The sequence below is a fragment of the Microcebus murinus genome, chromosome 18 (genome assembly GCF_040939455.1).
Source record: "Microcebus murinus isolate Inina chromosome 18, M.murinus_Inina_mat1.0, whole genome shotgun sequence".
Lineage (NCBI taxonomy): Eukaryota > Metazoa > Chordata > Mammalia > Primates > Cheirogaleidae > Microcebus > Microcebus murinus.
Window position 1 is genome coordinate 41,204,681 of NC_134121.1, and position 23,294 is coordinate 41,227,974.

The 23,294-nt window shown below is 44.7% G+C and overlaps 2 protein-coding genes, 1 long non-coding RNA gene and 2 other non-coding genes across 5 annotated transcripts; 1 reads left to right on the plus strand and 4 right to left on the minus strand.

The window, feature by feature from the left end:
• Positions 1–2,350: 2,350 nt before the first annotated feature.
• Positions 2,351–5,830, minus strand: SPMAP1 (sperm microtubule associated protein 1). The gene is made up of 3 exons (XM_012765941.3): positions 5,231–5,830; positions 3,496–3,595; positions 2,351–2,608 (listed from the first exon to the last, which is right to left on the minus strand). The coding sequence occupies exons 1-3, from the start codon at positions 5,435–5,437 to the stop codon at positions 2,451–2,453; spliced, it is 465 nt and encodes a 154-aa protein (XP_012621395.1). The 5' UTR covers positions 5,438–5,830; the 3' UTR covers positions 2,351–2,450.
• Positions 5,831–8,497: 2,667 nt separating this feature from the next.
• RPL23 (ribosomal protein L23) lies at positions 8,498–12,695 on the minus strand. Its single transcript, XM_012765940.3, has 5 exons — positions 12,544–12,695; positions 11,862–11,945; positions 11,441–11,569; positions 8,761–8,874; positions 8,498–8,626 (listed from the first exon to the last, which is right to left on the minus strand). Exons 1-5 carry the CDS (start codon positions 12,554–12,556, stop codon positions 8,544–8,546), a joined length of 423 nt encoding a protein of 140 aa, XP_012621394.1. The 5' UTR covers positions 12,557–12,695; the 3' UTR covers positions 8,498–8,543.
• On the minus strand, positions 11,696–11,830 carry LOC142862328 (small nucleolar RNA SNORA21). The gene has a single exon (XR_012913393.1). It is a non-coding gene; the product is annotated as a small nucleolar RNA SNORA21 (small nucleolar RNA).
• Positions 12,696–12,804: 109 nt separating the features above from the next.
• On the plus strand, positions 12,805–18,232 carry LOC105872128 (uncharacterized). The gene is made up of 3 exons (XR_001154447.3): positions 12,805–12,910; positions 13,812–14,046; positions 17,312–18,232. It is a non-coding gene; the product is annotated as an uncharacterized LOC105872128 (long non-coding RNA).
• On the minus strand, positions 17,137–17,208 carry TRNAC-GCA (transfer RNA cysteine (anticodon GCA)). Its single transcript has one exon. It is a non-coding gene; the product is annotated as a tRNA-Cys (tRNA).
• Positions 18,233–23,294: the final 5,062 nt, after the last annotated feature.

The following is a 23,294-nucleotide window of genomic DNA, read 5'->3' on the forward strand; positions in this document are numbered from 1 at the left end:
TGTAATCCTAGCACTCTGGGAGGCTGAGACAGGAGGATTCCTTGAGCTCAGGAGTTCGAGACCAGCCTGAGCAAGAGGGAGGCCCCTTCTCTACTATAGAGATTAGCCAAACAACTAAAAATAGAAGAAAAAAATTAGTCGGGCATGGTGGCGTGTGTCTGTAGTCCCAGCTACGTGAGAGGCTGAGGCAGGAGGATCGCTTGAGCCCAGGAGTTTGAGGTTGCTGTGAGCTAGGCTGACGTCACAGCACTCTAGCCTGGGCAATAGAGTGAGACTCTGTCTCAAAAAAAAAAAAAAAAATTACCCAGAGAGATAAAGAGGCAAATCCTGAGGCCTCAGTCCTACTAGGCATAGATAGTTGAAAAATAACTGCATGGGTATGGCATTTTTGCACCTAAACACCCCTCCAATTCTGGGGGAATAACCAGTGTTGTCAAACTTGGCAATGTTCCCTTCTTGTCTTCCTGGCAGAAAACAGCAGTGTCAGACAGCAGCTCAGCCCATCAAATGCTCCCACCTGGCATATTGAAACTCAAACTTCAGGAATTGTCCGGAAGATGCAGGTGCAGCTGGGACAATATCCCAATGCCCAGAGTTGGCAGCACCAGCTGTGGACACTTCCAGAGACAAGACCTGAGCTGGAGCTAGAGCTACCTGCTTCATGGCTCCTCATAGTTACTGCTTTCTGAGTTAGGTTCCTACCAACTCTGTGAGTCCCCACCACGTTTCCAGTAGATTCCTTTTCTGCTTAAAGGGGCCAGAATGAGTATCTATTCCATTCCAAGAACTCTGACCGGCCAGGTGCCGTGGCTCACACCTGTATTCCTAGCACTCTGGGAGGCCAAGATGGGCACATCGTTTGAGCTAAGGAGGCGCCCAGCCTCTTTTACTCTGTAATACATCAGATTGCCCAATTGTGTTCAAAGCTCTCAGACATAATCTTAGATTTAGAATTTTCTCAGGAACACTGTCTTAATTGAAGCCTGAGCGGGTTTTCAGGGGCTATGTCTGAGTGGTCACTTGGAATGTGGGAGGAACTAGTGTTTCAGGACAAGAATGAGTTGGAAGTTACTTGTCTTTGCTAGTGGAAAAAGCTAAAGGAGAAAGAGGGCACTCCGACTTTAACCAGGCACCTCTGGATCTGTCATCAAATGCTCAACCCCTGGGCTATACCCCACAACTTGTGGGTGTCTTCTTTTGCATGTTTGGTGACTCAAAACAGTCAGGTTCCACCCACACTAGAGTCCTGGCAAGCTCTGTGTTCTAATAAAGCCCCACCTTCCTTGGTATCCATCATCTGCTTTGGCTTTTCTCCTGGCCACCAAGCAACTGAATAGGAACACTTGAAAAAATGACATCCTGCAAATTAGTTGAAAAGGAAACTGACATAGCATAAGCAGAGAAAATGTTCACAAATGCAATATTACTATGTCAGAATACTTGGACTAAAACGCACCCAGATATCATCTTTTTCACCCTCTACCTCTTGATGAATTGAGGGTGGAAAGAAGGAAGATGTCAGTTCTTTGGATGGGATGACTCCATCGGGAAAATCAGGAAACCCTTCTCAGGGCAACCAATGCCAATCTCTGCGGCGCACTGCCTACTCTGCTCTTTTCTCTTTTATTTTTATTGTTTTTGAGACAGAGTCTCGCCTTGTTGCCCAGGCTAGAGTGAGTGCCGTGGCATCAGCCTAGCTCACAGCAACCTCAAACTCTTGGGCTCTAGCGATCCTCCTGCCTCAGCCTCCCGAGTAGCTGGGACTACAGGCATGCGCCACCATGCCCCGCTGATTTTTTCTATATATATTAGTTGGCCAATTTATTTCTTTCTATTTATAGTAGAGACGGGGTCTCACTCTTGCTCAGGCTGGTTTGAACTCCTGACCTTGAGCGATCCACCCACCTCAGCCTCCCAGAGTGCTAGGATTACAGGCGTGAGCCACCACGCCCGGCCTCTTTTATTGATATATAATAATTTACATATTTATGGGTACAGGTGTTTGTTCCATGCATAGAATATGTAACGATCATGTAAACAGTAGACAGCTTTTTTTTCTCTTTTTCCTTTTTTTGCTAAACATCCTATAATGTGCAAGCAGACAGTTTCTGACCTGGGGCCCTGTTGACACTTTGGGAAGTGCTTTGTTGGGGGGTGAGTCACATGCATGCTTCCCTCTTACCACACTGGCAGGGGAGAAGTGAGGCCTCTCCTTTCAAGCCCGGCACTCCTTGCCATGGAGTGCAAGGGCCCAGGCCTGAGGAGCCCCTTCTCCTCTCACCTCTTCTCCAGAGGGTAGAGAAGCTGAGCTTGCTCTCTCCTCCAACCCCAGGGAAGAAACAGCACACTTGGAGACACAAATAAATGTTTTTTATACATAAAATAACATTGAGAGTTCACCTAAACATCTTAGAAATCCAGGTCGAAGGCTGTGAAGGAAAGAGATGCTGTTAGAAGAGAGGGAATTGGGTGACCTCTCCAAAGACGGACGGGCGCTGGCGGAGGGCTGGGGTGTTCCTGCGGTAGCCAAACCGACCATTGAACCCGTTGATGGGTCTCAGATCAGCATTGTAGTGGTCATGCCCGGTCACCTGCTGGGCGGAATGCCCTTGGGGACAAGGATAGAGTGCTGAGCCTGCATTCAGCCCCCTTTTGCCTTACCCACTCCCATAAGGCTGGTATGGGATGCCAAGCCAGCTGTTGTTACTGTGTTCCCCACGCCCACAGCTGAACACTCAAGCCTCAAACATCCTCAAACGTCCTGAGCTTCTGGACTGAAAAGCCAAGGGCTGGTGAGGTTGAGGAGACAAAAGTCTTCCTAGAGATCAACCCCCATACCAGGAATTATTGCAGGAAAACTGCAAATGGTATATGTTGGAACAAGAGGGGCCAGAAACTTCTGGGCTTAGCGGAGCTTGCCTTGCTCCAGGAAATGAGAAAATCTCCTCCTTGCCTGACCATCGGGAGAAAAAGGATGAGATCAATTTGGCCGATTGGTGCAAAGGATCATATGACTAGAATGTGGCCGAGGATGGTGGTGTTGGGTGGGAGGAGGGTTTGCCTTGGCAAGTGTCTCTGAACTCTCTCCTGCTGCTAAAGCTGGCCTGGAAAATGATCAGGATACAGCCTGCTCAGGGAGCAGTGAGAGGAACAACAGGCTTTAGAGTTGGAAAGAGTGGAATTATAATCCCAGGTCAGCCCTCCTTGGCAAATCACTTTAACTCAAAAAACCTCAGTCTCCCCAGCTGTAACATGGTGATAGCGTGAGGGTAATGAGTGCCTCACATACAGTAAGTGCTTAATAACTAAATATTAGGGAGCACTGTGGTACCATCTGTTCACACGTAAGCAGAAAAGTTGTAAGGAGGCAGTCCCTTGGCCTCCCCATCCCCAAAAGACCTCCCCACCGCCCAGTTTCCTTCTCTGAATTGTGGGACGTGCACTGCTGTCCCTCATTGAGACCATGGTGAGGCTGGAAACAGAGGTGGCACTTGCCTGCCCCTGACCAGTTTCTCCTGTTGAGGTATCTCTGTCCTTGTCCGAAGATGTGGTAGTAATCTACTACCCAGCCATCCCTTCCTGTACCACAGCGATCCTGAAAGCGAGGGAGAAAGCACAAGATTGTCAGCCACCATGCAGACAGGGCACGGTGCAGTCCCTCCCAGTGCTGTTGCAGGCAGGGGGGAGAGGTCAGAGCCTGACAGCCTGGCAGTAACTGGGCAGACACATTAAATACACTTAATGACCTACTGCCCCTCAGGAGCAGCAGTGTAGCTTGGCAGTTAAGGGATCAGACTGCTGCCGGACAGACTGGGTTCTAATTCCAGCTCAGCCATCATCAAGTTCTGTGACCTTGGGCCAATGACACAGATTTTCTGGGCCTCAAATTTCCTCATCAGTGAAAGTTGCATTGCTGTGAAATTTAAGTGACTTAGCACCGATAAAGGGCCTGGCATAGTAAAAGTTTAACAACCATCATCTTTATACGTAAATGAAAATACCTACCACAAACGGTGGGTTTGACAATTAAAGAATACTTAAAAAAATTCAAACATAAAATTTCAAAAATGGGCGGGGCCCAGTGGCTTACACCTGTAATCCTAGCACTCTGGGAGGCCAAGGCAGGCGGATCGTTTGAGCTCAGGAGTTCGAGACCCCTACTCTACTAAAAAAATAGAAAGAAATTAGCTGGACAACTAAAAATATATAGAGAAAATTAGCCGGGCATGGTGGCCCATGCCTGTAGTCCCACCTACTCGGGAGGCTGAGGCAGGAGCATCGCTTGAGCCCAGGAGTTTGAGGTTGCTGTGAGCTAGGCTGACGCCACAGCACTCCAGCCGGGGCAACAGAGTGAGACTCTGTCTCAAAAAAAAAAAAAAAAAATTCAAAAATGTGTACACATTTTTTCAAGCTTTTAAATACTCAAAAGTTATTCCCTTTCCTCTCCCTCTGGAAGGAACTCTGGTTCCTTCTGACATAAAAGTTACATGATTAGACACAGATGTGTGTCCATGTACATGCACTGTACACACGTGCGAACACAAATATTTAGGACCACAAAAAAACCTCAGATTTGTTCATAGAGTAACTCCATAAGTTTTCCTTTCTCTCCCACACACCACTGATATATATAAACGCAAATACTGGAGGCAAGATGTTGGAAAAGAAAACGGAACCATCAAATAGCCTCAGAATCTCTGACCCTGCGCCCAGGAAAAGGCCAGGGAAGAAATGGAGGCCCGCAGAGGTGGGGGAGGCTTCCTTCCCTTCGGCTCTAAGGTCCGGGAGAGGAGCCCCAAGCTCCGCCACTATGACGTCACAGGGCGGAAGGCGCCTTGCGCCGAAGGTCGCATCAGTTCCCTTTGTCTTGCTCGGTGAGGTCACACGGATTCTAGCCCATTTAGAGAATTTGCGGTGTGAAGTCACCCCGAAGGGCGGGCCCGTGATGTCATGATGAACAATGAAACCGACTAGTTTGGGACTGGCGGCTTAGAGCACTACTCCCTAGACACCCGAAATTAATCTATTCCCAAGTGCAGGGCTGGAAGGTCATTCTGTGAGCCCAGAGAGCTTGTGCTCAAACCTGGCACCCCCCTTTTCCTATTCTCGGGTTTCATTAAGAAAACTGAGGGGAAGTGAGTGGTGGCGCCTCTTGGGTGGCCAGGGCGCTGCAGTGAGATGCGGGGATCTGGGGCGGTGCGTGGGGTCTCCTGGTGCGACGCTCCTATACCTGAAGAGTTTTCCGCAAAACGGGCGGAACCACGTGGCTCTGGAAATAGCGGCGGGTGTGGTAGTCCTGCTGGGCGTTGTAGGGCGGAATAGCAGACCACAGCTTGGGCCTCGTGAGCTCATAGGTGCGGGCCATGGTGCTCACCGCCACCCCATCCAAGATAAAGCCCTTCTCCAGTCGCAGAGGGCAGTGGCACAAGTATGCCATCCCAACCACCGCAGCCAAAGGCCTGATGGGAGACGAGGGCCCTATACAGGGCCTCCCCTCCGCATTGTTACGTCAAGGACCCCTGCGACACAAACCCTGTTTTCCCCACTCACCCTGGGTTGACCCGGTGGCTCTTTATGACGGTGGGGGAAGTTGCTTGCATGGCCTGGAGATGAAGGTGACCTGGAGACTGACTATGCGGGAGGATTTGGAGACTGAAAGGGGTGGGGAGAAGTTTTCCTTTTAAGAACAAGATAGATGCTCACTTTTCACACGGTATTCCATTTTATTTCAGAACTCAGTCCCATTGAAAAGGTTGTACCCAGAATTGATCAGAACGAGTTCTGGTAGCATCTATTAATACTTCCAGCTCTCACTTTACAAGCTAGAAGTTGAAGCCTAGAAAGGTTCCCCAAATCCAGTTAGCTGCAGAGCCAGACCCAGAATTTAAGTCTCATGGTCTTGGTTAGGCCACTTACACAGCCTTCTCCCCTGCCCATCCCTCTTTTTTTCATTAGCTCGTATTCATCCTTTTAAAATAAAAAGTACACTTGGTCAATACACATGACCATACTTTTCCTCTAGCTATTTTTTTTTTTTAGAGATGAGGGAGGGGTTGTCCTCTGACTCCTGGGCCCAACGGATCCTCCCACCTCAGCCTTCCAGGTCGCTGGGACTACAGGTACTGACCAAAGTGTCTGGCCTAATCTTAGACATGATAGATTAGTGAACAATGATTATTTCCTAATTTATACTATTTCCAAATTGCCCCTTATATAGATGCTTTACATATCAAAGCATGTTATACAAATTCCTGTGCTCCTCACACCAACCCTGAGTTGCTATTAACCTTATTTGATAGATGAGGCAACAAACTCAGGATATATTTGCTACTATTTTTATACAAAAAGCACAAATATTGCTTTTCAAATTAGAAAAAGGTTGCATTATACCTGTACAGAAAAATCACTAATCCTGTTAATTCACTACTTTAGAGTTATCTCTTTTTATTATGACAGGCAAGCTCGCATAAATCAAATCTGAGATAACTTGAATCCTATTTTAAGTCTGTCACCCTGGATATAGCGCAATGGCACCTTCATAGCTCACAGCAACCTCAAACTCCTTGGCTCAAGTGATCCTCTTGCCTCAGCCTCCCAAGTAGCTGGGACTATGCCCGTACCATCTTTTTTTTTCTTTTACTTTTGGTAGAGACAAGTCCTGGCTCTTGCTTAGGCTGGTCTCAAAATGTTAAGCTCAACCATTGGCCTCTGCCTCCCAGAGTGCTGGCATTATAGGTGTGAACCACTGTGCCTAGCCTCTATGAAATCTTTTACACAGAACTTTGGGAGGACATAACAAAAATAAAATACTTTAGGGCTGGGCGCGGTGGCTCACGCCTATAATCCTAGCACTCTGGGAGGCCGAGACGGGAGGATTGCTTGAGGTCAGGAGTTCGAAACCAGCCTGAGCAAAAGCTAGACCCGTCTCTACTATAAATAGAAAGAAATTAATTGGCCAACTAATATATATAGAAAAAATTAGCCAGGCATGGTGGTGCATGCCTGTAGTCCCAGCTGCTCGGGAGGCTGAGGCAGGAGGATCACCTAAGCCCAGAAGATTGAGGTTGCTGTGAGCTAGGCTGATGCCACGGCACTCACTCTAGACAGGACAACAGAGCAAGACTCTGTCTCAAATACCAAGGCTTCAGCCCAAGGCAAGAAAATAAATATCTGAAAAATAAAATTTGAAGTAGCAGTCATTAAGGATAATATGTAAGGATTATACATTATCATTATAAATAAAAAGGCATAAAAATAAGGATTCATTTTTTAAATGGCTGGCCTGGAGGGTTCATACCACACTAAAGCAGATTTGAAGTTCACCACTCAGGAAGGGGTTAAGGTCCAATTCTGTAATATTAGAGATTTTTGGATTTAACACTCCTAAAACCAAGACTGGCTCACCCTAGACACAGCACTGTTTCTCAACCTTGGCTATACCTAGAAATTGGCTGGAAGCTTTAAAAAGTACTGATGCCTGGATTCTACCCTCCATAGCCTGACTTAATTGGTCTGAGGTAAGGCTTGGAAACATTTTAAAACTCTCCAGGTTAGAACCAACACTCTAGTTCTGGAACATCCCATACCTAGTTTCAGAAAACAAAAGGGTAGTAGTCTCACCAAGTGACTACATGCCAGGTCCTTCACATATATTTTAACATTTAAGGCTGATTGTTTTCAGATACAGATATATGAACATAAACCTCCACCTAAAAAGTTGGTCTTTCCTCTACATAATTGATCCAAACTAGTACTCTCACAAATACTGAGTATGCCACCTCTCATGCAATTTGGAAAAAATGCCAACCACTGCCTACCTTCAGGTGTAACTATCAACAGTGTGACCACCCATCTGGGTTTGCCAGCATTTATAACTACTGTGCTGGCACAACTTCCCCTTATGTTCTCAAACTAGACTCTGAAATCCAAAGTACAAAAGTGTGAAATATTAATATACAGTCAACCTGTTTGTCAAAACATTTTAATAGCAGCAAAACACCTACAGGTACTATCAAATTAATCATCTTCCACCATGAGAGTAAATTTACATGGCAATTACCATGTTAAGTTTTACAAATATTTACATAATTTATCCAAAGAAAACCTGTAACTGCTAAAAAGTGTGTATATATACAAACAGGCTACCAGTCACACCACTCCTGGAAATCCCTGCTTGTGTCCAGGATCTAACTATGCACTTGACCTCACCCTTCCCACTGTAGGATGGCTTATACAGGGTAACCTGTCATTAAGCAGTCTCTACTATCTGTAATTTATTTTAGGGACCTGAAATCTAAGTAACTTTTCATGTTTCTTTTCCCCCTACCTCAGAGATGAGGTCTATGTCGTCCAGGTTGGACTTGAACTCCTAATCTCAAGTGATTCTCCCACCTCAGCAGCTGGGAGTACAGGCACACCACTACTAGTTTCATTTACAAAGAAGACAATGGTCAAGGGTTTGTTGTCAAGGGTGTAGAAATGAACAGGGAGGCAAGCATTACGAGCAAATACTTTTTAATGTTTTTTACAAACATACTGGAGAATCATGCAATGCTGCCAGCATTGGATGCAATCCTGGGCCATAAGTCTGCACATTCCTTTGCAACGGGTCCTGTAATAGCAGAACCTACATTAAAAAAAAAAAAAAAAAGACGAATGAGAGACAGGGTAAGACATCAGAGAGTCCTTTGTCTGTAGTTTGAGACCAGAGTTAAACCATCCAAACTCAGAGCTAGGCAACAACGTAGACTGCTTTCTCACCTTTCATCTCGCCTTTATTATTTACTATAACCCCTGCATTATCTTCAAAATAAAGAAACACACCATCTTTTCTCCGGTATGACTTTCGTTGTCGAATTACCACTGCCGGATGTACTAAGAGGGGGAAAAAGAACACTAGTCATTAACCTGTCAAGTACTAGCACCAACACAAAAGCAGTTTGTCTGGACAGAATGTACAATTGCCATTAGCATTTCTTCCTAAAAGCAAGTGTAAGAGACGGCACAAACAGGAATCGTTCTTTAAGGAAAGACTTGATTCACTTTTAACTCAAAACTGATAATTATCTTCTAGCAACTGTAAAAGCGTAAATCTGTATTCTCTTTTGAAGCTTGCTAAGCAATGTCTACGCCTTCCCCTACTTCACCTAACAAGTAGGTACGAGTAAAATTCTAATATCACAAAATTGGGAATGGGACATCACCCTCCACTGAATGACTGGAGAAGTCAAGCTATGAACCCCTCTCATTAGGCAATATTCCTTCCAGTATATAATTCTCTCAAAGAAAACCTGTAACTGCTAGTGTGCATATATGTAATCCTTGAACTCCACAAGTATGCCCAGGATCTCGACCATAAATTTTTTGTATACATCTTATCATACAGACACCTTATCTTATACCTTTCTAATAACTTCCTAGTTGTGGGGTATGTCATTGTAATAGAGCAAAAACTTGGTTTTTATTATTTATTTATTTTTGAGGCAGAATCTCTCTTTGTTGCCCAAGCTAGAATGAGTGCTATGGCGTCAGCCTAGCTCACAGCAACCTCAAACTCCTGGGCTCAAGGGATCCTACTGCCTCAGCCTCCCAAGTAGCTGAGACTACAGGCATGCGCCACCATGCCCAGCTAATTTCTTCTATATATATTCGTTGGCCAATTAATTTCTTTCTATTTATAGTAGAGATGGAATCTCGCTCTTGCTCAGGCTGGTTTTGAACTCCTGACCTCAAGCGATCCACCCACTTTGGCCTCCCAGAGTGCTAGGATTACAGGCGTGAGCCACCACGGCCAGCCACATATGCCTGTAATCCTAACACTTTGGGAGGCCGAGGCGGGAGGACTGCTCGAGGTCAGGAGTTCGAAACCAGCCTGAGCAAAAGACCCCCATCTCTACTAAAAATACAAAGAAATGAGCTAGACAACTAAAAATATATAGAAAAAATTAGCTGGGCTTTTGGTGGGCATGCCTGTAGTTCCAGCTACTTGGCAGGCTGAGGCAGGAGGATTGCTTGAGCCCAGGAGTTTGAGGTTGCTCTAATCTAGGCTGACTCCATGGCATTATAGCCCAGGCAACAGAGCAAGACTCTGTCTCCAAAAAAAACTAAAAAATTCTAGGTAAGTAGATACCTGCTGATCAAGTTAATGGGATACACACTGAGAGCTAAATATATTTAGTGAGACCATCCTCTCTTGGACCCTCATATAAACCATCTAATTCTCACAAGTGCATCATGTAGACAAATAAAGGCACAAATCCAGGACTTTCAGTCCTGACCCTTTCCACAGGAGCCTGTTACTTACTTATAAAGTCCAAAGTGAGGGGATGTATTAATTTAGCAGAAACAAGAACCAAAGACATCAACAGAACTGGTAATTCACAATTGCTTTTAAATCCATGAAGTGTTCCTTAGTTTTATCCCACCACTGATTTAGACCAACAGTCCATCCTACCTGCCACCTAACCCACAAAGTGATGGCCATTTGCTCTGCTCTTCTCTGACAGCTCCCCAGGCCACTAATCAGACCCAAGAAGTGTTCTGAGAAGAGGAAAAAGTCTGTGCAGTCACACAGACTCATCCCAACCAACACACTGATTCATCAATGTTTAATCACAACCACAGTACTACCAAACCCTCAAGTGAATATTAAAGATAAACAAAGTAAGATTTCTGACCCAAAGGCTAAAAATGCACAGGGGAGCATCATGGGATTGTGCAGGTACACAAGGAGTAACTACAATACATAGCAGTGACAGCACATCACATTTGTACAGTAAGGGATGGCCAGGAATTCTGTGGAAGAGCAAGACATCCCAGGGTAGAGACAGACTAAGCAGGCACAGGAAAAAATTTCAGGAACTTAAGTGCACTGAATATTCGAAGTTCTAAAACCAGGATATGACAAGTAGTGCTTTGAGGCATCCTCTTTTGATTTATACACCTGGTGGGAAAACTTCTGGGGCTAAAGATTAACCAATGAGCAACTCCCTGTTTTAGTTTCTATCATAAGAAATTTAGAACCAACCACAACAAACTTCCAACAGGCCACGCCTTGAGTTAATCAATCTCATCTATAAAAAAACCCCTGCCTTACAGCATTAAGAATACCCTCTGTGTTGTACGTACCAAGTGCTAACATAACAGGCCAGGTGTTTGCTGTGATCACCTCTTGACCTGGCTCCCACAACCATTATTCCCTTGCAAATCAGTAATTCCAGAAAAGGAAACCAGCCTGTGGTCATAAGCCTTAAAGCTGTGACCTCTCATGGTCTAGCACTAAGCTGTCTATGAAGAATATATTATTTATCTCACCACCACTCAAAGGAAATCAAACTTTTAAGAGGCCTTGAAAACTGTAAAACAATGTTCCATTTTCCAGCAAAGGGAGAAATCCCTCCACTAGCCACCAGGAGATGAGGACAACTCAGTGGGTACTCACCCTTTTTTCTGAGCTCTGGTTTGCCTTTCTTAACTGTGGCCATCACCATGTCACCCACACCAGCAGCAGGAAGTCTGTTCAGTCGTCCCTTGATCCCCTTCACAGAGATGATATACAGATTTTTGGCTCCTATACAAGGATACAAACAAAAATCAATCTGAGGGCCTATTAAGCAGTTTCACGAGTGTAACATTTTCCAAATACTTTCACATCCCCTCCCTTGTCTCAATGGCGAAGCATTAGTCCCCAAGAACACCTTGTCACACCACCGATTGAAGCAAACAACACAAAATGCTGCCGCTTCACCCAAAAGCGGTGCTCTTAATCTGCCCTTTCTTGACGGCTCAATGGGTCATTAGCAAAAGGCCCACTGAGTGCTTTTAAAAGGGGAAGTGTAGCAGGGTGCAGTCAAAGGCCTCACCTGTGTTGTCAGCACAGTTGATCACCGCTCCTACCGGAAGACCCAGGGAAATGCGGAATTTTGCACCGGAGGACCCACCACGTCCTGTGGGTAGAAAGAGAAGGGAAACATGATAAAAGAAATCAGTGTCTAGACATGGTTCGGAGTTCCCCTCACTCTCACTCTATAAATTCAGCGCATATGCTTTGGAAGACTGTGCACAACAAATTAGCCCTCTCAAGGATTCCTTTTACGCCATCCCCGGGTGCCCCCAGCTCTCATGGAAAACAGCCGATTTCTCACCATTCCCACCCTGATGTCGAAATTAAAAGGCCCGACGACTCAACCCTCGCTCCAACTTTTGCAACACGAAGTACCTCCCGCAAGGCAGAAGACTGTATAGGTTCCCAAACTAGGACCCGAGCCAGTCTAAGTTCAAAGCCATTGCTGCAGCCCTATTCGCGGACTCATCTCGCCACGCTCGGTCTAGAATCATGCCAAGATCCTGCCAGCTCCACTCTCTTAACTATCACCCCCCGCCTTCTTCGAGAAGCCCTTCCAGAGCTCTCACGGTGCCCATCCTCTCTCTCTCCGGCCCAGAGGAGAGCAAAACGTCCCAGCTTCCTACAGCTGCCGGTCCCGGCGAAGCCAGCAACAAACCCGCGACAGATGGCGGAAGATTACCCTAGAGCCAAAACCTCACCTCGCTTCGACATCTTGAACGCCGGAAAAGGAGAGAAAGGAAGTAGGTGCAATGGACGCTGGGATATGAACTTAGACGCCCCGCCCACTCGGCACGTGACCTGGAGCTTGTTAAACCCGCCTCCCCAGGGCGCTGTCTTATGACGTAAAGAGTCCACTACGTAAGCCTGTGTTCTATCTGCTCGGTGGGGTGGAGCTGGAGAAGCTAATGAGACCGGGAGTCTGTGTACGTGATCCGGAGGATCCGGAGTAGTTGGGTCTTGTCTGCACTGGGAAGAAAAACAAAAAAATGAAAGTAGTTGGGGACATGAAAACATTGATTTGTTAATTTGCTCAACTGCCTCTTTTGAGCACTTAGTACGTGCCAGGTACTTCTCTAAACTCTAACGAATAACAAAATAGTTTGTGCTATGTAAGGGGTCCCAGAGGAACAAAGGGAGTAGGGGTGGGAGGTGGGCGAGCTTTAACCTCACCTTCATTAGGATGTGATACAATTGAGAAGTGCTATCGTAATGCTACAGATCAATCCGTCTATGTGTGCATGGGACCATACCATTCTTTGTTGTACAATACATAAACTATTGTTTTATTAATTGCCCCTTTCACAGCTTCAACCGCCATTCATTCTCCTGGCTTTCCTTTCGTGGATAAATTCATTCAAATACTTATTGAGTGCCTACTTTTGCCATATTCTGTCCAAGGCATACTCAGGTTACATCAGGGAACAAAATGGATAAACATTCTTGCCCCTATGGAGCTTAACATTGTGCTGGGGTGGAGGTGGAGGATATTAAACACTAGACAATAGAAATAATAAATAATTGTAGTATATAGTATGTTCTGTGGGAATAGATATAAAAAATTAAAAGAACAAAGTAAGAGAGATGGGAGGCTCAGATTGCAATTAATAGAATGGTGAGCCTAGGAGCGGTGGCTCACACTTGTAATCCCAGCACTTTGGAGGGCCTAGGTGGGAAGATGGCTTGAAGCCAGGAGTTGGAGGTTGGAGTGAGCCATGATGAGTCCACTGTACTCTAGCCTGGGCAACAGAGGGAGACCTCGTCTCAAAAGAAATTAAATAAAAAAATAAAAATAGAGAGGTGGTTTCTCTAATAAAATGGCAGCAAGTGGCTTCCACAGCGCTGCTGCTGGGGCCAGCACATCGGTGAAGCCCATTTTCAGTACAAACATGAACAAGCCCAAGAAGAGGGTGGGTAAGCTCTACAGCTCCTGGTGTGGGGAAATGCCAAACATTGTCACTTATTCTAGATAGACCTCAGTGTGAAACGGACGGAATAAAGTCTGAGACATGTTTATGAAGAATGCCAATATCACAAACTCCAGGTGGTTGATCTTCTGGTCATTACTGGAAAGATGGAACTGGAAGAAACAATTAAAGTATGGAAGCAGTGGTCACATATTATGTGGTTCTTCCATGAAACAGAAGCACCAGGACCAAAGGATTTCCAGTCCAACTTCTGTGTTGGCCATGACCCATGATGTGGTAAGGTGCATGTTTATATTTCATTATTTTAGAACACAAATAAACTCATTACAGGATGGCAAAAAAAAAATTGAAGAAGTTGACATTAAAGCAAAAACTTTTTTCCTCGCTCTATCACCCAGGCAGGAGTGCAGTGGGATGATCATGGCTCACTGCAGCCTGGAACTCCTGGGCTGAAGCAATCCTCCTGCCTCAGCCTCCCAAGTAGCTGGGACTACAGGTGCAAGCAAGCCAATAAGCCCAGCTAAAGCAAACACTTGAAGGTGTGGGAATAGCAATATGGCTATCTGGTGAAGAGCAGTCCAGATAGAGTTAGCCAATGAAAATCCTAAAGCAGGGGTATACCTGAATCGTGAGAACCAGCGAGGAAGCCAGGTGTGACTGGACAGGGTAAGTGAAGGGAAGAGTAGTAGGAGATGAGGTCAAAAGTAATGGAACCAGCTGGGCGCAGTGGCTCACGCCTGTAATCCTAGCACTCTGGGAGGCCGAGGCAGGCGGATTGCTCGAGGTCAGGAGTTCGAAACCAGCCTGAGCAAGAGCGAGACCCCCCGTCTCTACTATATAAATAGAAAGAAATTAATTGGCCAACTAATAAATATAGAAAAAATTAGCCGGGCATGGTGGCGCATACCTGTAGTCCCAGCTACTCGGGAGGCTGAGGCAGGAGGATTGCCTGAGCCCAGGAGTTTGAGGTTGCTGTGAGCTAGGCTGATGCCACGGCATTCACTCTAGCCTGGGCAACAAAGGGAGACTCTGTCTCAAAAAAAAAAAAAAAAAAAGAAAAGTAATGGAACCAAGTCACTATGGATGTTGGCTTTTACTGAGTGAAATGGGGAACCATTGTTTGATTTTTAAGCAGAGGAGGGACATGATCTGACTAATGTGTCAGAAGGGTCACTGTGGTTTAATTGTTGAGACTAATCTGTGGGATGTACACAAAGAGGAGATCTGTCAGGAAGCTACTGTACTAACCCAGGAGATAAATGATAGTGATTTGGACTAGAGTGGTAGCAGTAGAGGTAATGTGATGTGGTCAGATTCTGGATGTGTTTTGGAGGAAATGCCAACAAAATTGTGGGGTATGAAAAAAAGAGAGGAGTGAAAATGTCTCTAAGACTAAGGGCCTCAGCAACAGAAAGATGGCATTGCTATCAACCAAGATGGGGAAGGCTATGGGAGGAACAGTTTTCTTGGTTGGTACAACCATCAGTGTCTCAACCAGAAAAGAGAAACAATTAATTCTTCTCTCAGTCTCCCAGATCTAGTCACTGAGGTCTATCAACTTGACTCTATTTCCTAAACTTTTCTGTTCATGCCTCCCAAACTCTGCCCTTCGTTCAAATCTATTGCAACAGCCTCTAAGTGGTTTTACTATAATCTTCCTGTGCTGGCCCACTAGTACTTGTAAAGTCTAAGCTCCTTACCACAACGCTGAAGTCACTTCCTGAAATGGTCTACTTCCTCCCTGGCCTCATCTGCCACCTTGCCTCTTTTACTTCATGCTCCAGCAACACCATTAAATTTCTGACATATCCTTCAGTTTCCTACCTCATTGATTTGTACACTCTCTCTTGCTTTATGTACTACATGTTCTTTATTTTATTTATTTTGAGACAGAGTCTCACTCTGTTGCCCGGGCTAGAGTGCTGTGGCATCAGCCTAGCTCACAGCAACCTCGAACTCCTGGGCTCAAGCCATCCTCCTGCCTCAGCCTCTCAAGTAGCTGGGACTACAGGCATGCGGCACCGTGCCCGGCTAATTTTTCTATTTTTAGTTGTTTGGCTTATTTCTTTCTATTTATAGTAGAGACGGGGTCTCACTCTTGCTCAGGCTGGTCTCAAACTCCTGAGCTCGAGCAATCCACCTGCCTCAGCCTCCCAGAGTGCTAGGATTACAGGCGTGAGCCACCATGCCCGGCCTACATGTTCTTTAAAATCTGCTCAGATGTCATCTCTTCCCCCAGCCCTCTCAGAACCCCAGCATCCTCTCCCAGATCCACCTCTTTGCTTGAAGTAGTGGTTCTCAAATATTTTCATTTTATTTTATTTTTATTTATTTATTTTTTGAAACAGAGTCTCGCTTTGTTGCTCAGGCTAGAGTGAGTGTCATGGCGTCAGCCTAGCTCACAGCAACCTCAAACTCCTGGGCTCAAGCAATCCTCCTGCCTCAGCCTCCCGAGTAGCTGGGACTACAGGCATGTGCCACCATGCCCAGCTAATTTTTTCTGTATATATTAGTTGGCCAATTAATTTCTTTCTATTTATAGTAGAGATGGGGGGGGTCTGGCTCTTGCTCAGGCTGGTTTCGAACTCGTGACCTCAAGCAATCCGCCTGCCTCGGCCTCCCAGAGTGCTAGGATTACAGGTGTGAGCCACCTCTTGGCCAAATATTTTCATTTTAGACCCCTTATACTCTTAAATTATTGAGGACCTCAAAAGAGTTTTTGTTCATATAGGTTATATCTGATGACATTTGCCAGACTAGAAATTAAAATTGAGAAATATTTAAATATTTATTAATTTAAGATAATCATAAGCCCATCATTTGCTAAAATAAATAACATTTTAAAATGAAAAGTACATTTTTTCCAAACAGAAATATTTAGTAAGAAGAGTAGCTATACTTTAGTTTTTTTATTTTTCTGAAACCCCTTTAATAGCTGGCCTAATGAAAAACAGGTGGTTTTTCTTGTGCTTCTGTATCTAATCTGTTGTGATATCACACATCATCTAAGCTCTACTGTATACTCATGAAAGAGCAAGAGTGAGATAGGAAAATAGTGTCTTAGTATTAACATTACTGCGAAAATGTTTCTTTCCTCTATAACAGAAAGGTCTCAGGGGTACAAGTTTCCCCACATGCCCAAGAACAACCAAGGTTTCAGAAGACACCCCACCAATGCAGGTATCACATTGTGTAGTGGCTTCCATGTTTGCATATTGTATTGGGTACTAGAAGCATGATGTAAGCAAAGGTATGGGGGAATATACATTTCCTTACTTACTGTTTGTATTAGAACAATGCACACCACAGAAGTGGTGTTCAGTCAGCTTTGTCCTTCTTGCCTACCATCTTAAAAGTGTTGCTCTTAGGGGGCACCCGGATTTGAACCAGGGACCTCTTGATCTGCAGTCAAATGCTCTACCCCTGAGCTATACCCCCTCTGCTGGAGGAAAAGAGATTGCAGCTTAAATATGCTGTTTACTGACCAGATGTTGGCTCCAGTGATTGACAATAGTTTGGTATCTATGATAAACTGTTTCAGGTTTCCTGAGGTGACACGAAAAAAACAAGAGAAGATTACAGAGCAAATCTGGACCCAAGTGGTGGAAGAGAAGGGAGAAGTCCAAGTCCTCTTTGATCCAGGCTTGAAGATCCTGTGGGGGAGGGGTGTGTGCAATAGGATCCTTCCCTTGGTTCATTACAGCCTTTGTACCTCTGGAATCTGGGAATTCTTCAATTCTAATTTCCATCCTCCCTGCCTTCAGCTTGAGCTGCACTGAATCCCCAGCCCAGTGCTTTGCACGCAAGAGCAAGTGCTTCCCTTGTCCTTCCCAAGACCCTCTCTGCTTCTGGGCCAGACAAGGCTCCATGGTCTCCATTCCCTCCCTCCTGCATCTTTAATCACTTCCTCTCCCCTGGCTCCTTCAAACATCAACAGGTTTCCGCTCGCAGGAAAATCCTTTCAGCTGTGATCACCTGCCTAATTCTTCTTTCTTACTACCAATTTTTAAGAAAGTCTGTGACTTCATTTTTCTCACTATCTATTAAAAAAAAATTACCTGTCTCCAAAGTCCTGCTACTCCCTGCATTTGCTTTCTCAACTGTGGACTGCTAGTTATTTTTTCTCCTTGTCATATATATATATCTTATTTCTCCAATAAGACTAAGTTCCTTTGGGGGAGGGGTCATGTTGCGTTCTTTTTTTGTATTCTGCAAAGTACTTGGCACAGTGCCTAGTTCACTGTAAGCCCTAGGTTGTACTTGCTAGCCAAACCACACCTAATTCAACTCAACTATGGGATTACACCAAGCCTGCACCCAAGCAGCTGAAGGTTGTTGAAGAAAAGCCCACAAATTGGTGTCACTCCACCAATGTCAAACAGGTCTCTGCCTGGCATTCCTATACCACTGCCCAAGTATGTTCACTTTTTCACTCTCCAAAATGACTCACATTTTCTCCTGACTCAAACCTTCCACATAGGCCAAGGTGGGAGGATCGCTTGAACTCAAGAGTTCGAGACCAGCCTGAACAAGAGTGAGACCCCCCACCCCGCACTCCTCCCCACAAAAAATAGAAAAATTAGCTAGGCATGGTGATGTGCACCTGTAGTCCCAGCTACTCAAGAGGCTGAGGCAGGAGGATGGCTTGAGCCCAGGAATTTGATGTTGTGGTGAGCTGTGATGACACCATTGCACTCTAGCTGGAACGACAGAGTGAGACTGGTCTCCAAAAAAAAAAAAAAAAAACACCCCAAACCTTCCACACCTTATTTCTCCTCTCTCTGTCAGCTGAAAAGCTTGCCTCTTTCTTTTTGGAGAAAACAATCAGTCAGATGCAGTGATGTGCTGATAAATGGTTCAAAACAGACTCGGGATACCTGATTTGTAGCATTTACCAAGGTGGGCAGTGCAAATACACCCACCTGCTGGTTTCAGGTTACCAAAGTGAAGACAGTTGGCTCAAAAAATTCCTGAAAATTTAACCATTGGTTCTCACAAGGTAGTTTGAGCTGAATCCAGCACACTTTTTTTTTTTTTTTTTTTTTTTTTTTGAGACAGAGTCTTGCTTTGTTGCCCAGGCTAGAGTGAATGCCATGGTGTTAGCTCACAGCAACCTCAAACTCCTGGGCTCAAGCAATCCTTCTGCCTCAGCCTCCCGAGTAGCTGGGACTACAGGCATGTGCCACATGCCCGGCTAATTTTTTTCTATATATATATATTAGTTAGCCAATTAATTTCTTTCTATTTATAGTAGAGACGGGGGTCTCCCTCTTGCTCAGGCTGGTTTTGAACTCCTGACCTCGAACAATCTGCCCGCCTCAGCCTCCCAGAGCGATAGGATTACAGGCCTGAGCCACTGCGCCCTGGCCCAGCAGACTTCTGAGATCAACTATCTCTTTCATCAACTACTGTCTATACACTGATAGTTCCCAGAATCATATTTCCAGCCCTGCCTCTCCCCTGTACTCTAGAATTAGCTGGATCCAACCACATACTCAACATCTCTTAAATGTCAAGTAGGCACCTCAAACTTAACATGTTGATCCCAACACTAATATGTGAAGTCTATGAGGATAGAGGGCTATACTTTATTACATTCTCTATAAAAGTTTTAAAAAGAAACTCTTGTTTCTTTCCTACATTTACCCCTTTCTCAAAAAAATTTTTTTAATTTCAGGAAATTATACCACCATCAAGCCAGATAGTAAAAAAAAAAAAACAAAAACCCAAATCATTCTTTTTTTTTTTTTTTTTTTTTTTTTGAGACAGAGTCTCACTTTGTTGTCCAGGCTAGAGTGAGTGCCGTGGCGTCAGCCTAGCTCACAGCAACCTCAAACTCCTGGGCTCGAGCGATCCTTCTGCCTCAGCCTCCCGAGTAGCTGGGACTACAGGCATGCGCCACCATGCCCGGCTAATTTTTATATATATATATCAGTTGGCCAATTAATTTCTTTCTATTTATAGTAGAGACGGGGTCTCGCTCTTGCTCAGGCTGGTTTTGAACTCCTGACCTTGAGCAATCCGCCCGCCTCGGCCTCCCAAATCATTCTTGATTCTTCTCCTTCCCTCATCTTTCCCAAGCCATCCAACCTACAGCCAGTGCTGTAGCTCTGCTGCCTGCTGTGGTCAATATGGACACCTGCATTCCTCTCCGGCTCCACTCTTCCTGCTTGTGGTACACTAAATAATGGCCCTCCAAATACGTCCACATCCCAATCCCCCTGTGAATCCACTTGTGAATGTTACCTTACATGATAAAAGGGACTTTGCAGATGTGATTAAAGATCTTGAGACAGGGGGATTATCTTGGATTATCCAGGTGAGCTCAGTGTAATCCCATAGGTTTTACATTGGGAGGAGGATCAGAGTCAGAGGGAGAGAAGATGCAAGGATAGAAGCAGAGGGCAGAGGGACGGAGGCTGCTGTGCTGCCGGCTTTGAAGATTGGGGAAGGGGCTGTGAGCCAAGGAATGCAGCGGCCTCTAGAGGTAGGAAAAGTCAAGGGACCAGATTCTCCCCTAAAGTCTTCAGAATCAATTCTGGAATTCTGACTTCCAGAACTGGAAGTTAATACATTTGTACTGTTTTAAGCAAATAAACTGAAGTAATTTGCTGCAGCAGCAATAGGAAACATATTAATATAACACTGTAGGCTAACACATTACCATCAGCCCTGACCTGTGTTATTGCAATAGATTCCTAACTGGTGTCTCTGTCTTGTCTTCTTTTCTTTTCTTTTCTTTTCTTTTTTTTTTTTTTGAGACAGAGTCTCACTTTGTTGTCCAGGCTAGAGTGAGTGCCATGGCATCAGCCTGGCTCACAGCAACCTCAATCTCCGGGGCTCAGCGATCCTACTGCCTCAGCCTCCCGAGTAGCTGGGACTACAGGCATGCGCCACCATGCCCAGCTAATTTTTTGTATATATATTTTTAGTTGGTCAATTAATTTATTTCTATTTTTGGTAGAGACGGGGTCTTGCTCAGGCTGGTTTCGAACTCCTGACCTTGAGCAATCCGCCCGCCTCTGCCTCCCAAAGTGCTAGGATTACAGGCGTGAGCCACCAGGCCCGGCTCTTTTCTTTTCTTTTTTTCTTTTCTTTTCTTCTTTTCTTTTCTTTCCTTTCCTTTTCTTTCCTTTCATTTCCTTCTCTTCTCTTTTTTTTTCTTTTTTTTTAATGTGGTAGGAACACTTACTATGAAATCTGCCCTCTTAACAGATTTTCAAGTGTACTACACAGTATTGTTAATTAGAGGCACATTGTTGCACAGCAAATCTCTAGAGTTTATTCATCTTGCACAACTGAAACTTTAGACCCATTGGCCAAGCAATTTCCCCCCAGTCCCTGGCACCACCATTCTATAGTCTGCCTCTGTGAGTTTGAGTATTTTGATATGTCATATAAGTAGAATTATGAAGTATTTGGCCTTCTGTGGCTTGCTTATTTCACTTAGTATAACATCTTTGTTGGGGCTCAGAAACTGATATCCCAAAATACGACATTTTGACATGCTGAACTGAAGAAGCCTTAAGGTCCTCTGATCACCCTCCTTCTCTTTCAAACAGAAGTCTCTGAAGTTTCCTTATATGCCTAAAATCCAGATCTACCAAAGAAGAAAACAATTACCTCCTCTGGTCCCTTCCCTAAGTTTTCACTAACTGAACTAATATTGCAGGAAGGAGGACTAAACTCTGTTATCAAACCTGGACAAACCTTTGTCACAAACCATTGTCCACTCTGTGGGACCAACAGACTTTGCCCCAGACCATTGTATGTTCTTCAAGCCCATTGAATTCTCCCTAGTAATCATTTATTGCCCCTCAACAGAATTCCTCCTCTACCCCTTTCCTATAACCTGTTTTGCCAGGATTCGAGACCCTATGCTTTCTGTATCCTCAAGATAGTATATAAGCTTCTGCAGCCAACTGGGGGGTTGGGTCTTCATTCTGAAGGCTCATTTGTATACACGTTAAATAAATTTGTATGCCTTTTCTCCAATTAATCTGCCTTTTGCAAGTTGGCTCCTACATACTCGAGTTTCATCCATGTTGTTACATATTGCAGGATTTCTCCTTTCTTAAGGCTGAATAATATTCCATTGTGTGTATTCTCTGGGTTGACACCTGACTCCCTGTAAATCTCCCTCAAAACAGTCTGGGTGATGATTTCAAATTCTCCTGTTCAAAATTGTCTAATGGCTTTTCATCCACTTGGTATAAAATCCAAACTCCTTACCTCAGCCTACAAGGCCCTCCATAGCCCTGGCTACTTCTCCAGCTACTCTGGCCTTAGGGTCTTTGTAGTAGCCATTTCCTCTATCTGGAATGCCCTCTCCCCACAGTTGGCCAAATGGCTGACTACTTCAGGCCATTTTGGTCTTAACTGTAAAATTACTTACTCCAAATTACTTACCTACCCACCCACCCACCCTTCCATGGGTGGCTCACGCCTGTAATCCTAGCACTCTGGGAGGCTGAGGTGGGAGGATCCCTTGAGCTCAGGAGACCCGGTCTCTACTAAAAATAGAAAAATCAGGCGAGGTAGTGCGCCTGTAGTTGGAGCTACTCAGGAGACTGAGGCAGGAGAGGAGGATAGTTTGAGTCCAGCAATTTGAGGTTGCTGTGAGCTAGGCTGACGCCACGACGCCACGGTACTCCACTCAGGGCGTCCACTCAGGGAGACAGATTGAGACTCTGTCTCAAAATAAATAGATAAAAAGGCCTTCCATGGCCATCCGGCTTGAAATAGACCCCCTAGTACCTCCTTAACACCTTATATTTTTTGTTTTAATGATTTCTCTTATCACTACTGGGCATTTCCTTGTTTATTCATTTGTGCATTTGTTTCTAGTCTGACCCCAGTAGATTGTAAACTCAGTAAGAATGAGAAGCTTTGTATCTTTCCATTGAAAGTATCCTATGCCCGGCACCTAGAGAGGGACGCACAGTACACGCTCCACAAAATGAGAGTGGGACCACTTGAGTGTGTAGCCAGGAAGTCCTCTCAGTGGAGGTGTCTTTTAGCTGGTGTTTGTATTTTTTTTTAATGAAACTTTAATATCAATCACGTTTCTTGGTAACTTGACAGTATCTATCAATGCACAAATGTACGTAACTTTTGACCTAGCAATTGAAAACTTGGGAAACTTATCCAGATATATAATTACATACATGCAGAAATGATACCTTCTTTTCTTTTCTTTTTTATTTGGGAGAGACCAGGGAAAAACGTTCCCTATCTAGTTTTACAAGAACTTTGTTCTCTGACTTGTTAGGGAAGAAAGATGAGGGGATTGTGGATAAATAATTGAGCCTTATTGGTAAAAAAACCAGATTGGTACCTAAGTTAACATGTTTTCAAACTACCGCTACGTCTCGGATTGATTTTTTAATCTGTCATTCCTTATTGGTAAATTCAGTATTATCTAGCAAAAAGACCCTGTTTAAACAAATGATAAACAGTATTAAAAAAAAATTTTTTTTTTTGGAATCGATATAAAAGGAATTTAGCAAACCCGGGCCAGTAGA

Excerpts from the sequence above, each read along its gene's own strand:
- RPL23 (XM_012765940.3), bottom strand. Across the intron at positions 8,875-11,440 it reads ACCAGAGCTCAGAAAAAAGG|TACATCCGGCAGTGGTAATT; the intron begins GTGAGTACCCAC and ends TCCCCCTCTTAG. Across the intron at positions 8,627-8,760 it reads TAATAAAGGCGAGATGAAAG|GTTCTGCTATTACAGGACCC; the intron begins GTGAGAAAGCAG and ends TTTTTAATGTAG.
- SPMAP1 (XM_012765941.3), bottom strand. The coding sequence starts at position 5,437 with ATGGCATACTTGTGCCACTGCCCTCTGCGACTGGAGAAGGGCTTTATC. Across the intron at positions 3,596-5,230 it reads TTTTGCGGAAAACTCTTCAG|GATCGCTGTGGTACAGGAAG; the intron begins GTATAGGAGCGT and ends CCTCGCTTTCAG. Across the intron at positions 2,609-3,495 it reads GAGAAACTGGTCAGGGGCAG|GGCATTCCGCCCAGCAGGTG; the intron begins GCAAGTGCCACC and ends CTTGTCCCCAAG.